Source organism: Haliotis asinina, chromosome 7, assembly GCF_037392515.1.
Source record: "Haliotis asinina isolate JCU_RB_2024 chromosome 7, JCU_Hal_asi_v2, whole genome shotgun sequence".
NCBI classification, from domain to species: Eukaryota; Metazoa; Mollusca; class Gastropoda; order Lepetellida; family Haliotidae; genus Haliotis; species Haliotis asinina.
This window is the reverse complement of record NC_090286.1, coordinates 25,224,595-25,238,223: the sequence shown is the minus strand read 5'-3', so window position 1 is coordinate 25,238,223 and position 13,629 is coordinate 25,224,595. Positions and strand designations below refer to the sequence as shown.

The window sequence follows — 13,629 nt, the reverse complement described above, 5'->3', positions numbered from 1 at the left end:
AATAACACTCTTTACTGAAAAACAATGAATACAGACATTCATCGATAAACCTTTTAAAGTAAATAAACATTGCTCGGGAAATTGATCTCCCCTTCAAAACTGGCAATAATGGAAGTTTTCAAAAGTTGTGTGCCATATACAAAAGTTGGCAGTTAAAAGCTATTACATCTTTGAAACGTATTCCACTCCACAACACTATAGGAGGACAGTGACAGAGATTTTTGACACTTAGCCCTGAAGGGACTCATCAAACATGGTCCTGATATGTTGAGGATTCTTGGGTATATTCAATTTCCAAGCAGCAGAAGCATGCCTCTGTGTAAAGTTTATCAAGATGGAGCTACGAACCATTAAGTCCCTTGTACATGTGAGCCAGTCATGAATACACTTTTCGAGTGTAGTTCTACCAGTGGCAAAACAATAAATGGAGCTAAAAAAAGCTGAGAGTTGAGAAAAGGGCAACTCACTCTTTGACTATCAGTTTTATTAGGTTTATGCTGCTTTTAGCAATAATCCAGCAACATCATGGCGATGAACACCATGGATGGGCTTCACACAGTTGTACCCATGTGAGGATTCGAACCAGGGTCTTTGGGAGAACAGGCCAACATATTGACAACTAGGCTACCTACCACCCCAGAAGCTGAGAGATATCTACTTACCCAGGGTGCAGTTCTAGCCAAGCATCAAGCTGACCAGCAGTTGGAGCATCCTCCCCGCTCAACACTTTCCCAGTAGCAGTCTCCTTCACGGTCACATGGATCTCGCTCATGTTGGAACTCTCGTCCAGACCCTGCAATACGGAAAACCATTACATGCTGCATTTCAAACTTGCTCATGGCTATGGTTATCTGCAATTTACAAATGTAAGCATTTCAGATTTTACTGCAAAATATGAATTCTGATACACTTTCAAGAATCACTTCCGCAGATGTGCCATGAAAATTCTAAAAGACTAAAAATATGGGCTACTGGAATTTATAAATCTTGTACAACTTTTAAATCTCAAAATGCTGAAATTATTTAACAACACACGAAGAAACCTCATGCATCACACACTGCATATGACTATATATGACTATATCTAAGAAAGTCTCATCTCAAAAGTCAAATGATCTACTTGATAAAATGCAGTAGAATCAAGCATATCAGCTCAATGTGACTCACAGCCTAGGCAAGGATGTGAAACAAGCTATATGGCTTTCATATCCTCTACCTGTGATGTTTCAACTTCTACGTCTAATTCTACTTCAATGTAAATCTTAGTTTTTTAACTACTACCATAGCAAATAATAACGGAAGCAAATAAATGTACTAGTAGTAAAATATACTTGTTCAGTAATAAGAGGCTGATGTAAAAAGCACCATCTGTAGGCCGTACAGAAACTCTTTTGTCTAAAGTCATTACAGGGTTAGATTTCAGCAGCAGAAATATTAGACTGATAATTTAGAAACAGTTTTTACAGGCTATGCAGCTATTATTGGAGATACTAATATTGAATTTAACAAAATTACATTCCCCTAAAACATATCTTCTTTCACAAAGCCATCTAATATATACATGAAATTCAGTAGGTACTATTTCTTCTTTAGGCATCATGCAGCTCCAGTTTCTGATACTGATTTCTATTGAAAATATATTCCCAAAAAAATCTTTCACAAAGCCAGGTAATATCAACAGGAAATTCCCAAAGTACAATGTGTATCATTCAGTAAACCCCAACCAAAGTATCACTTAATTTTAAATGTACATTTTTCACAGCAAAACAATTGACATCAAACTACCAAAAAGTATGGAAAATAGACGAAGGACCGGATACTGTAAAAGGTTTAGGTAAAGTAATAAAATCAGATTAAACGAATGATAAAACAGTGGCATTATCCACGCCAAATTTGACTTTTAATCAGAGAGATAGCTGGTAGGGTTAACTAGACATGAGTTGTTAAGTTTTAAAAGAGTCACAATAAGTGAAACTGATTCTCCCGGCATCAAGGTTACTTGTGAGAAACTATATTATCAATGGCTGTATACTATTCAGATCATAAAAGGCAAGTGTCTACATGATTTCCAAGTGAGCCTTGTTGGTAAGGTAACTTGACCATGCCACTGGCATTGTAACACAGGGAATTACAAGACCTATTGTTTTATACTCCTTGAAGTGACTGTAGTCACATTGTTGTCCCATCCCAGGAGACTAAGTATGATGCCAGTTAGCTCTTGGTTGCAGATTCTATTCAGCTATGAGTGTTTGATAGACATACTATATCCACATTCTCAGGCTTTTTCTTCAATCTCGAGAAGGTAAGAGCATGAATGAGTTTAATTTTATGTCGCTTATAGCAATATTCCAGCAATATCAAGGGCAGGGGACACCAGAAATGGGCTTCACACATTGTACCCATGTAGGGAATCAAACCCAGATCTTGGGAATGATGAGGGAATGCCTCAACCACTAGGCTACCTCACTGCCCCAGAGAAGAATGAACATATAACAGAACGCATGAACATACAACAGAACGCATGACCATACAAGCATGGGTAGATACTTATGGCCACATACAACTAGTCCATAGATATTTCAATTTAGTTTTTGAGTTCTGTTTTGTTTGACACTGTAATGCGATACAAATCACCATTGTTTGGTGTCTTTAGCCAAGTGGACTGTTAAAAAAGAATGAACATCATTTCAAGATTTCTTAACGTTCATAGCTCATTTCAGTAGAGAAAACATAATACAATGAAAATGCAGCAAGTAGATTCTCATTTGGATTTCTGCACTGATTTTATGGCATGTTCAGAAACATCAATCAAACAGATAAACATTCACCGATGGCAACAGCCATCTACAAATTCTACTCTAGTTTTCTAACCCCATAATATCCTACTTCCCCAGACTTCTGCTCAGTAACATGCACAGACATACAACCAGCTAGTTCATAATTGCACAATACAACCCAAGAATAACGCTTCTGTGCCGTATATCGCTGAACAATGATAATGTTTTTGACAGACAGCTGTAAATCATGTAACATGTCTCATTCTTAAGTGTTATTAGAAACAGACTAATTAAGTTAAGTTTTTCATTCACTGAAAGCCTCTCCATTTTATGTCACCAGACTATGATATTAATGTAGCCATTAGATAATGACATGCAGTCACAGTTTGAGTAAATGGCGGCAGGTCACCAGGCCAACAGCATGTCCCAAAGTGGTGGTGAACATTTCAAAAGAGATGACAAGTCATTTATGATCATATGAACATTGAAGATCAGATTTCTGGAGTTACAACCATGCCAGATAAAGCATAATATTCATCCACAGAATTCCTGGCATTCAAAGACATTTCCCAACAATGCTGATTTAGAACGAGGGATAAATCTGTCCTCTCAAATGCACAACAGTTGCAGTGAAGCGAACCACAACTCCAATGGATCACAGAAAGTACACACACAAAATGGACTCGATACACAAAATGACATACTGCCACAAACATTTCAGCAGGAAGGTCAAATCTATCACTTCCTACACCGGAATAAAGATGGCAATTCAAATTACTTTCTGTAATAAGCAACAGAAAAGGGTTGAGCATAATACTGGTACAATATACAAAATTCTGGATTAATGAATAAACTGAGCATGACATAGGTGGAATTAACATTGCAGCTGCTATTCTGGAGCTACGGATTAGTAAAGCATGTAGATACACATCCTCGAATCCTGTGGCATTTCATCTCCATCAAGTTCTGATTTCATCTGTACTTCCACTGGAATTAAGCCACTGATGTTTTGGATGAAAAAAATGAGCCCGAAGTATGGCTCCAAAGATGCTCCAACTTACTGAATTACTTTTATTCGTTCAATCATAAAATTGGCTGATAAATGGTTCAGAAGGTAAGGTGCTGTCCAATGCCTGTAGACAACCATATTAGCCTTGAGAACGTGCATATTGGTAAGTGAATTTACAGAGCTGAGACAATGTATTTTCTTCATTATGTATTTCACAACCACTACAATTTGTAAGACAAATGACATTTTAACATTGATATATTTGCGATGAGTCAAACCCTTCAGACTGTAAGATTCAGATAATTTGAGCATACACAATTTTTAAAATACCAAGGTGTATAGCATTCTAATTTTCTTTAAGTTGAATAACCAATAATAAGAATTTTGACCTAAATGGTTTGGCCACCAATTATCCATTTCAAAATACTCAAATGGTTTCAGGGCATGTATCTAAAATCCATGGAAGCAAATGTTTGAATAAAACCAGTAAGAATTGATACCATGTCAGTGGGGACAGTTCTACATCAGAGAATGGATATGAAACGGCCGCGGCAGTTCGAGGATGCTCGATACAATGCTACACTTACCCCTTCCTTAAGGGCATCGCCACTCTGCCCTTCCTGGAAAGTTTTAACCACAAATCAATAATCAACCATGGTGCCCCAAAGGCACTCTGTCTTAGTTCTAACTTACATCGGGTGCATGTTAGTCTGTTATACTACTTGTACTTTCCTTGAATGTGAGTGTTTGTTAGCAAACTTTTGTTTTGATGGTACTGTCTGTGCTAACGAAACACCACATGAACAGTGTAAAATGGTGTTGAAATTAAGAATTGATCTGGAAATATTTTCCTGCACAAAATATTGTAAAACATGTTTCCTAAATCCTGAACTGATATTCTTTATTTTGTCATCCATTACCACATTCACTGCACCCTTGATATAAATATCACTAACATTTCTATGGAACTGAATTCAATTCAGATTCATGATTATCTTTACCTTGGGAACCTTGAGCTTCTTCTTCTTTTTCTTCCTGTGCCTCTTCTTCTTGCGGATATCTTCCTTGTGTTCATGGACCAGTTTCATGAGATTGTCAATGTACTCGTCAGTTTGGTGGAGCAGGTACGCCAAGCGCTTGTCTTTCTTCTGATCAATCAGCTTACGATAACCCTCTTCATCTTCAGCCTAGGAGGAAGAATGAAACATATTTCACTATCAAACAGTCATCAAACAATGACTGAAGCCAAGCCAGTGGTCGATGACACGAACATACACTGGTTAGTGTCCAATGCTTTCATTTCAATGATGATGCAACAACTGAAGAAGAGGCAAAATAAATTGCACAAGTGTCCAAAAAAACAAACATTTTAAAGCCATCTCATCAGTTCACTCCAAGGTTTTCACACCCGGCCACAGGTGGGTTCAATCCCAACACCTCAACCTTGCTAGATCACTAGCTCGCCCACGGCGCCCCAGACTAATCATTTCATTTCTACAACCTTTCAGAAATTAGGATGTGAGTGAGTAAAGTTTTATGCCACACCCAGAAATATTCTGTAAATAATCGAGTCTGTACCAGAAAATCCAGTGATCAACAATATGAGCATTGATCTGTGCAATCGGAACCGATGACATGTTAACCAGTCATTGAGCCTGACCACCAGATCCCGTTAGTCACCTCTTATGACAAGCATAGTATATTCATATAAATTAAATAAATAAATATAAGTTTTGACTATGCAATCATCTGCAATGCTCAACTTCAACTGACCATGAGACGTCTCATACGCTCTTTCTCTATTCTCTCCTGCTCCTTCTTCTGTTCCCTCTCGGTGTTGGCGTGGTATGTCATTACTGCCTTGTTCAGCTTGCTGATCTTTGCTGTCACATTCCTGTGGAACTCCTTGAAGTCCTTGGCATGCTGTAGCACTGCGTTCAGGTATTCCTGAAAACAACACACCTAGTGAGTCAGAATAAGCCCATGGAATATGACACAGACCCCCTGAGTGTGTGTGAGCGATTTTAGTTTTATGCTGCTTTTAGCAACATTCCAGCAATATCACAATGGCAGACTAAAGAAATGGGCCTCACATATTGCACTAATGGGAGGAATCAAAGCTAGGTCAGTAGCATGATGGGCAGACACTTTAACCACTGGGCTACCCCACCGTCCCAGACCCAAGGACATCATTCTTGTGTATCTGCCTAAATACCTACATGAACCCATTTTTGTAGAAACCTTTGCTTAAAATGAGTTTAAGAAACTGTTACACCCTTATAAAGTACGTTTTATTCTGTCAGAAATACTAACATGTATTCTTCAAGTGGGATAAACAGAATCATTGTTGTCTGTAGTCTGTAAAAATGTAAGAAACTGCTAAACATTTTTAATAGTTTTGCCAAAAAACAGACCCAAAGCAATTGCAATTCACATTTGTTCCTTTTCATATCTGATATCGTATCATCAGATAAAAGCATTTGGTCTACACAGCTAAATCATTGTCAGGACTTGTTCTTCTACCTGATGTTTCTGCCTCTTCTTCCTCTCCTGTTCCACCTTCTGTTGTTTCTCCAGCTTCTCCGTGATACGGGCTTCTCTAAGCGACTGTCGCTTGCTGCGCTTGTACGCCTTGGTGTTGAGGGCGGTCTCCAGAGTGGTGTCTCGTCTCATGCAGGACACAACATCAGTTCTCAACTGTGGGAGAAAATCAAGATGGATTTAGGTGTATTAGACAATATTTCAGTTGTGACAACAGTCTGTAGTCTGGTCTTGACAAGTTTCATCATAGAAACAAATCAAAAGAAAAAGCATAACAAATTCTGTAAATAGTTAATTCCTTTAGCTCCAACTTAATCTTTAGTTAATACGCGGCACAAAAGTATGTGCTGCAAATAACACACTGTAACCCATGATTTATTTATCTTGTTTAACAGAAACTGCCAAATTATACCAGTACCTGTCTTTGGAAGTTGAGTAGTCTGAGCGCCCGGAGCTCTATCATGGCCTTGCATCTCATGTCTTCGGGCATAGTGGCCGGCATCTTGCTGAGTTCCTGGATCCGAGATCCAATACGAGCAGCAAGTCTGAAGTGAGATGAAAGACAAATCTGCACTATCACTTACCTGCAATGCTTCTACACATTTTCCTGATAATGTCCAAAGGATGAGTGGTTTTACAATCTTCCAGCAAATTCATGACAAGAGACACTAAAAATTCACTTCACATACCGTATCCATTTATAATCAAACCCAGGTGACAAGCTAAGATGCTACATTCGCAAAATATAGGAATAGTGTGAATCAAAGCATATAATATGAAAATTAGGTTGTCCTTGAGTTGATGAGGACTGAATCCCAGGATCTCTTATCTCAGACTTTTCAGATAAGGTTTTTGTCAAGGATCAAAGGCCCACTTAAAGCGTAACATCAAATGCCAAATTTGGCAATTGGCTCTGACCTAATACAGGTCAAATTTTATGGATAGCAACTTCTTGAGTTTATTTTACGATGTTTCGGGGCTTATCCTAGCCCCCTCATCAGGTTGAGCTGAACTGAACAGTAAGGCTTAACTGTTAACTCTGCCCATGATCTCACAATGTTTATGACGTCACAATGCTATGGCAACATGATACCAGTAGCTACCAGGAATACTATGACAACAAACAGAATTAGTAGTGAATGGTTACAGATAACATGACTCATAGAATGTATACTTCTTATTATGAATATTTATCTTACCTCACACATAAATGTCGTTCTGATTGGTTAAGCGCTATGCTATTATTTTCAATATGCCCCGCTTACAGGCGATGTATTACTTTCAATGTACACAGCTGGGAATTTTGAACCCTTCTGGTGCTTCATTGTAGTACTTTTTTACCTCGAATAACATTGAATCACGCATCAAGCATGGAAATTATCGATGTTTTGTGATTGAAAATCGATGGAAAGGAGATCTAAATCTGTTTACCCTGTGTCGTCTGCAAAATTCTCCTCGCATTCAACACAAGTGCTTCAAACAGTTCGGGTAAGATAAATACGTTGTTCACTGGTAGCGACGGGGCCATGGGCTCACGTACCCTTGATGTTTGTTTATGTTCATAAAGAAACCTCGAGGATACATGAGCCCATGACCCCCTCACGACCAGTGAACAACTTATGACATCTTCTTATGAATATACAGCAGTGTTGTTGACCTCTGACCTGTTTTCTCTCTCGCTGAGCATCTCAATAGGATCCAATCCCTGTGGTTTAGCCACCGGTGCTATACGGTTCTGTTTCTGCTGTAGGGCCATCATGGCTTGCACTGAAGGTGGAGGGGGCTGACTAGGCTGGGTGGGTCTGGGTGTTGCAGTACCGCTGTCAGGTGTTGATGTAGGGACCTGGGCTCCATTGGACATTATCGCTGAGGGCGGGGCAGTACTCGACATTGTTCTCATCTGCATCTGCGGTGGCTGCTGTGATGGGTCAGATGACTGTTGAGACTGCTGTTGCTGCTGCTGTTGTTGTTGCTGCTGTTGTTGCTGCTGATGTTGCATCCTCATCTGCTGCATCTGGTGAGGATCTGCTGTTATAGGAAAAGATCAATAAATATGTACGTCCTAGCTCAGTTATTTCTGAGGCAAATATTTTTTCAGTTTGAGCAAACAGCTTCAATATGGTTACAAGAGTTAAGCATCTTCATGAAACTCTTACAAAAACTCATGCCAACAACAGAAAAACACTTCCCACCTAGCCCACTCACTAGAGCAAGTTTCAATCTTCCAAAAGCCAGCACACCCACCCGTTTACAAAGCGAGGTTTTTGCTGTCCAGGACAGTTTACAACATTCTCAGACTGGCTCAGGTTTTTACCTGGTCTAGGAAATGGTCCCAGAGGCCTCTTACCCTCCACAGCTAACCGGAGTGTGTCCGGGATGATCTGGTTGCGAGCTAGTAACTTGTAGGCCATGATCTGTGCTCGCAACTGATGGAGCTGTGCGGAGCTGAAGGCGGTGGGGCGAGGTCCTCCAGGAGTCATCTGTCCAGGGGGGATTCCTTGTGGGGCACTGCCTGGAGAAGAATATCACATTCACATTTTTAAAAGACATTTTTCCCTATAAAACTGTAAATGATTATCTTTCACTTTTTCATTTTAATGTCTATGAAATGGACATTCATTCAGTATTTAATGAACTGATCCTTGATTTCTGACTGCAAATAATGGAGTCTGAACAAGATACCATCTGGTTATAACATGATGAATTCACCAAATAATGACCCTGAGAACCAAATCAGCCACCTCAGCCAAGCATTGCTGCTGCATTGTTGCCTCATTTCATGACATCCCAGCAGTGAATAACATCACTGAACATTAGCAAGATAAGCATGTACATCTTTTCCTAAATGCTCTCAAGCACTGAATGACTAAAATGTTTCAAACATTAATGTCAAGTTGAAAAGGTATAAAACCAAGCAGTACAAGTCAATACCTTAAAAAAAACTCGTCTGAATTAAAGATTGATTCAACACTGAATAAAGAAGGAAGTTTCTTACCTTGGATCTTACCTTGACCTTGATTCCCCTCCATAGTGTGTGGTGGCATGTTTGGTCCCATCCCCATGTTCCCTGAAACAGGTCCCATAGGCCCAGGGCCGGAGTTCATACCTGGGCCAGCCATTGTTGTGTTTAAGGCACCCCCGCTACCGCTAGTATTGGCTACAGTGGGGCCACCCATGTTGGATGATGGTTGCGACATCGATGTACTACTTGTTGGCACATTGGGATTGCTCATGTTCGGAGGCATGTTCATACCAGGTGCTCCCATTGGCCCATCATTGGGTCCTCCCATGTTCTGTGAGGCCATATTGCCCTGCATGTTGGGGCCGGGACCACCCATTCCTCCATGTGACATGCCACCAGGTCCTTGCATACCTGGCGGACCTGGCATGCCCTGTTGAGGACCCCCAGGCATACCCTGCTGTGGGCCACCATTCATGCCCTGTTGAGATCCCCCATTCATGTTCTGCCCTCCACCTATACCTTGCTGAGGGCCACCAGGCATTCCCTGTTGAGGCCCACCGATCCCAGATTGAGATCCACCCATCCCTTGTTGGGAAGCACCCATTCCTGGTTGTGGCCCACCCATTCCTGGCATTGGACCACCCATTCCCTGAGGACCTTGGTGCATTCCTGGCATAGGTCCTTGCATTCCCTGCGACTGTGGCCCCATGGTCATTCCATGTGGAGGGGTGCCAGCCATTCCTGGCCCACCTGGTCCCCCTTGCATGCCATGAGGTCCAGGCCCACCCGACATGTTTTTGGCCCTGTTTGCCATTACCATCAGCTGATCATATCTTGGGTCTCCTTGCATCCCTTTCTCTTCCATCTGGCTAATAGCCTATGAACAACAAAGCATCATCATGAATGAAGCCAGATATACAATGTTCCATTACATGTGTAATTGATACAAGGAACATGGATATGTTATCAATCATAACTGTAGAGGAAAAATGGTGTCCCTGAAAATGTTGCTACTTGAAACATGACCTCACACTTCCATTGGTGAATCTAAAATACTCACACAATTCTCAATCAAAATTACTTCAAAAAATCATATAAATAACAGCTCATGGAGCTCTCCTTGACTAGTGGTCAGGCAATGTTTGAACCTGTTAAATCACAATCATATTTCTAGTTTTCCCAGGGGGAGCAAATTCTTCATAGATGACTCCAAAATGTATGTAATATCAATGAAAATGAAAAATTGACATAAAAAGTAACAAAATCAATAAGTTACCAGTTTTACCTTTTGCAACATCTGCACATTGTCTTGAGGGTAAGACGGAGTAGGTCCTGGGGGTGGTGTATTCATCATGTTGCTGTCGTCCCCAGATGCCATACTGGCTGTCACTCACTTGTGTGAGTTACTTCCCTTCCCCTTCCCCAAAGCCTGCAACACAAATACACCTGACATTATAAAACCCTGTAATGTGATAAGACAAGTTGACAATGACAAGGGCTGAAAATTTTTTTAACAAGCCACCTGCCACAGGGCAAGTGACTCCAAGAAAGTAATGTGTCCTGACTAATTTTCCACTTGCCCTGATTTTATGACACAGTGTTTGATGTTAATGTTTACGGGGTGAGTGAGTTTAGTTTTACGCTGCACTCAGCAATATTACAGCTACATGGCAGCGGTCTGTAAATAATCGAGTCAATCCAGTGATCAACAACATGAGCATCAATCTGCCCAATTGGGAACTGATAACATATGCCAACCAAGTCAGGAAACCTGACCACCCAATCCTGTTAGTCACCTCTTACAACAAGCATAGTCACCTTTTATGGCAAGCATGGGTTGCTGAAGGCCTATTCTACCCCGGGACCTTCACGGGTAAATGTTTATTGGACTATTTATCGAAGAGTGATAAATTTCAAAGACTGATAGCTCTAAATTATTATTATTGCGAAATGTAATAGGTACATTGTGAGTATATATGAAATCCAAGTTTATCTGTAGTTTAAAACCAAAAGAGGAAATTATCTAGTAGTCCACAGACAAGTAAGATACCATTATTTGATTGCCCCAAATGAAAATTGACTCGGGCCTCAGGCAATGGGATTTTTGTTAACCCCTGAAATGACAATAGGTTACTGGACCCATGAAGCAACTTTTCAGGTTTAAAACAGATTAGATGGACAAAAGTCATTATGCATGATACAAGAAAGTTATATGGCACTAATTTTCACTTTCAAATAACTTTAACTTTCTTTTTGTGTCTATGTAATATATTAAATCATTTATGTTAATCAAATGACAATAAATGCTTATGATATATAGAATACTAAAGTTCTTTTTGAATACCAAGTTCATGAGTGAAAGGTCAGACATAATGGGAGATTTATTCCATTCCTTTATTCAGTAATAGGGGCCCTAGTGTATACGGGTGACAATGCATAAATAAATGCTAAAGTAATTGATAGATTATGCTTGATGTTGGACTTTTTTCCCTTACATCATGAGTCAAGATACTGCTTCCTCACTGCCAAGGCTTCGAAGATAAATTCTGCTAATAAAGACTGGTTCTCAAAATTCATGATATATATAAACTTCATTTCATGTGACAGAATATATGGGATATTTAACAGATGAACACGAAGATCATGATACCTGGGGCAAGTTATAAGAAAATGGATTTCATCCTCAAGGATAAAACTGTTCTCTCTCTTCTATTGCAATTCCTGTCCATCTCCCTGCTTCAATTGCAAGATTATGATTAATACACCTGAATCTTATAAGCGCACTTCTATATCTTGTTGTTTGCCCCACACTGAAATAGGATTGCATTTCAAGTGAAGATTTATATTTGTGATAGAGAGCCATTTTCCGGATTATTAGCCATTTTCTGAATTGTGAATGGGCCACTGCCCTTGTATCAATAGTAAACTTCAAAATTTTAATGGGCCATTTTTCATTCTAATGTGCAAAATGGCCTTTGACCCCTGCCTTTCCCAATCTATGTAATATCATTAATTATATCAATGTCCAAGAAAATGAAGACATCTGAGGGTGCGGGCACTGTACAGAATCACCATGTACAAAATGCAGCAAATCCATACTTTTTAGCTAAATTGTTTAATGATAACAGGAACATGAAGAAGCCAATGTGCACAAGAGTAGCAAGAAGTGACCAGGGCCCCTTTCCTCAAAGAGACTGTAGAGGTAATTGATCGTAACTCCAATACTTTAATATAGACTTACAATAGTCTCAGCTCTATGGTGGCTTTGAGCAACGGTGCAATGTCCAAGGTTTCCATGGAAAACATAAAAAGTATAAATGCCAAAATCCTGACAACAGCAATAGGCACCACTTCCAGGTTTATTTGATGTACAGCCAAATCTTGTTGAGAGATTTTAAATGTTTTTCATGCTATTCTCCACAAACGAAATAATTTTGGACGAACAGGTGGACAGACGGGGCACCAATAATATCATCTGCATTATATGTTGGGGGATAACAACACTCGTGCTTCAGACAAGGTGTTAAAGCCACAGACTGAGTATATGATTAAAATCAATGAACAAAATGAAATAATGAAAGTTCTCTTATTCACTTATTATATGAGGAATGTTAAAGTGAGCAAATGAGTTTTGTTTTATGCGGCACCCAGCAATATTCCAGCTATATGGCGACGGTCTGTAAATGATAGAGTATGGACCAGACAATTCAGTGATCAACAACATGAGCATTGATCTGCACAATTGGGAAGCGATGACATGTCAAACAAGTCAGTGAGTCTGACCACCCGATCCCTTGAGTCGCCTTTTAATTCAAGCATGGGTTGCTGAAGACCTATTCTAACCCTGGGCCTTCATGGCTCAGGAATGTTAAAGGTCACATGCAACCAAAACATCAGATATTGTTAAGACACAGTATTCACTTATACATGATATATTAAATGAATTGCTGATTAAGAAAAAACAACTAAACAAAATCATAAATGTACAATTGCAAATCAAAAGTGCAATATTTTGTACTAGGGTTTATCTCCCTCGAAAACGAAGCAGTCGCAATATAGAACCCAGGTAGAGCCAGTGGGTGTACACTCAAGTGTGATGAAGCCTTTTCATTGGCCACTGGTTCATTTGCCAATACACAATGCTCTTTGTTTAGGGCTTAAAAGCCTGATAGGTGTTAATTTCAAATTGCAGGTGGTCAATAATCTGAGGTGGTCAATAACTGAAGTTGTGCACTGCATTTTGTCATTAGCAGATAAGCAGACCGACATATAGGTGTCAATAAACCAGACATGAGTTTTTTCTCTGTGGCAGAGTCTGCTTATCACAATCAACATGGGTT

The 13,629-nt window shown here is 39.8% G+C and overlaps 1 protein-coding gene across 6 annotated transcripts in view; it reads right to left on the bottom strand.

Annotated features, from left to right (window-relative positions):
• Nucleotides 1-13,629, bottom strand: part of LOC137291761 (probable global transcription activator SNF2L2) — a 28,128-nt gene that overhangs the window by 12,221 nt on the left and 2,278 nt on the right. The window contains exons 2-11 of one of the 6 annotated variants that reach the window (XM_067823272.1): nucleotides 10,575-10,718; nucleotides 9,323-10,166; nucleotides 8,642-8,839; nucleotides 7,992-8,355; nucleotides 6,746-6,872; nucleotides 6,310-6,483; nucleotides 5,560-5,733; nucleotides 4,788-4,973; nucleotides 4,374-4,406; nucleotides 663-793 (exon numbers count right to left, since the gene is read on the bottom strand). In XM_067823272.1, the coding sequence (XP_067679373.1) occupies nucleotides 663-793; nucleotides 4,374-4,406; nucleotides 4,788-4,973; nucleotides 5,560-5,733; nucleotides 6,310-6,483; nucleotides 6,746-6,872; nucleotides 7,992-8,355; nucleotides 8,642-8,839; nucleotides 9,323-10,166; nucleotides 10,575-10,667 (2,324 nt within the window). In that variant the 5' untranslated portion in view covers nucleotides 10,668-10,718. The remainder of the gene's footprint in view (nucleotides 1-662; nucleotides 794-4,373; nucleotides 4,407-4,787; nucleotides 4,974-5,559; nucleotides 5,734-6,309; nucleotides 6,484-6,745; nucleotides 6,873-7,991; nucleotides 8,356-8,641; nucleotides 8,840-9,322; nucleotides 10,167-10,574; nucleotides 10,719-13,629) is intronic. The other 5 variants (XM_067823276.1, XM_067823274.1, XM_067823277.1 and 2 more) reach the window with 5 other exon arrangements.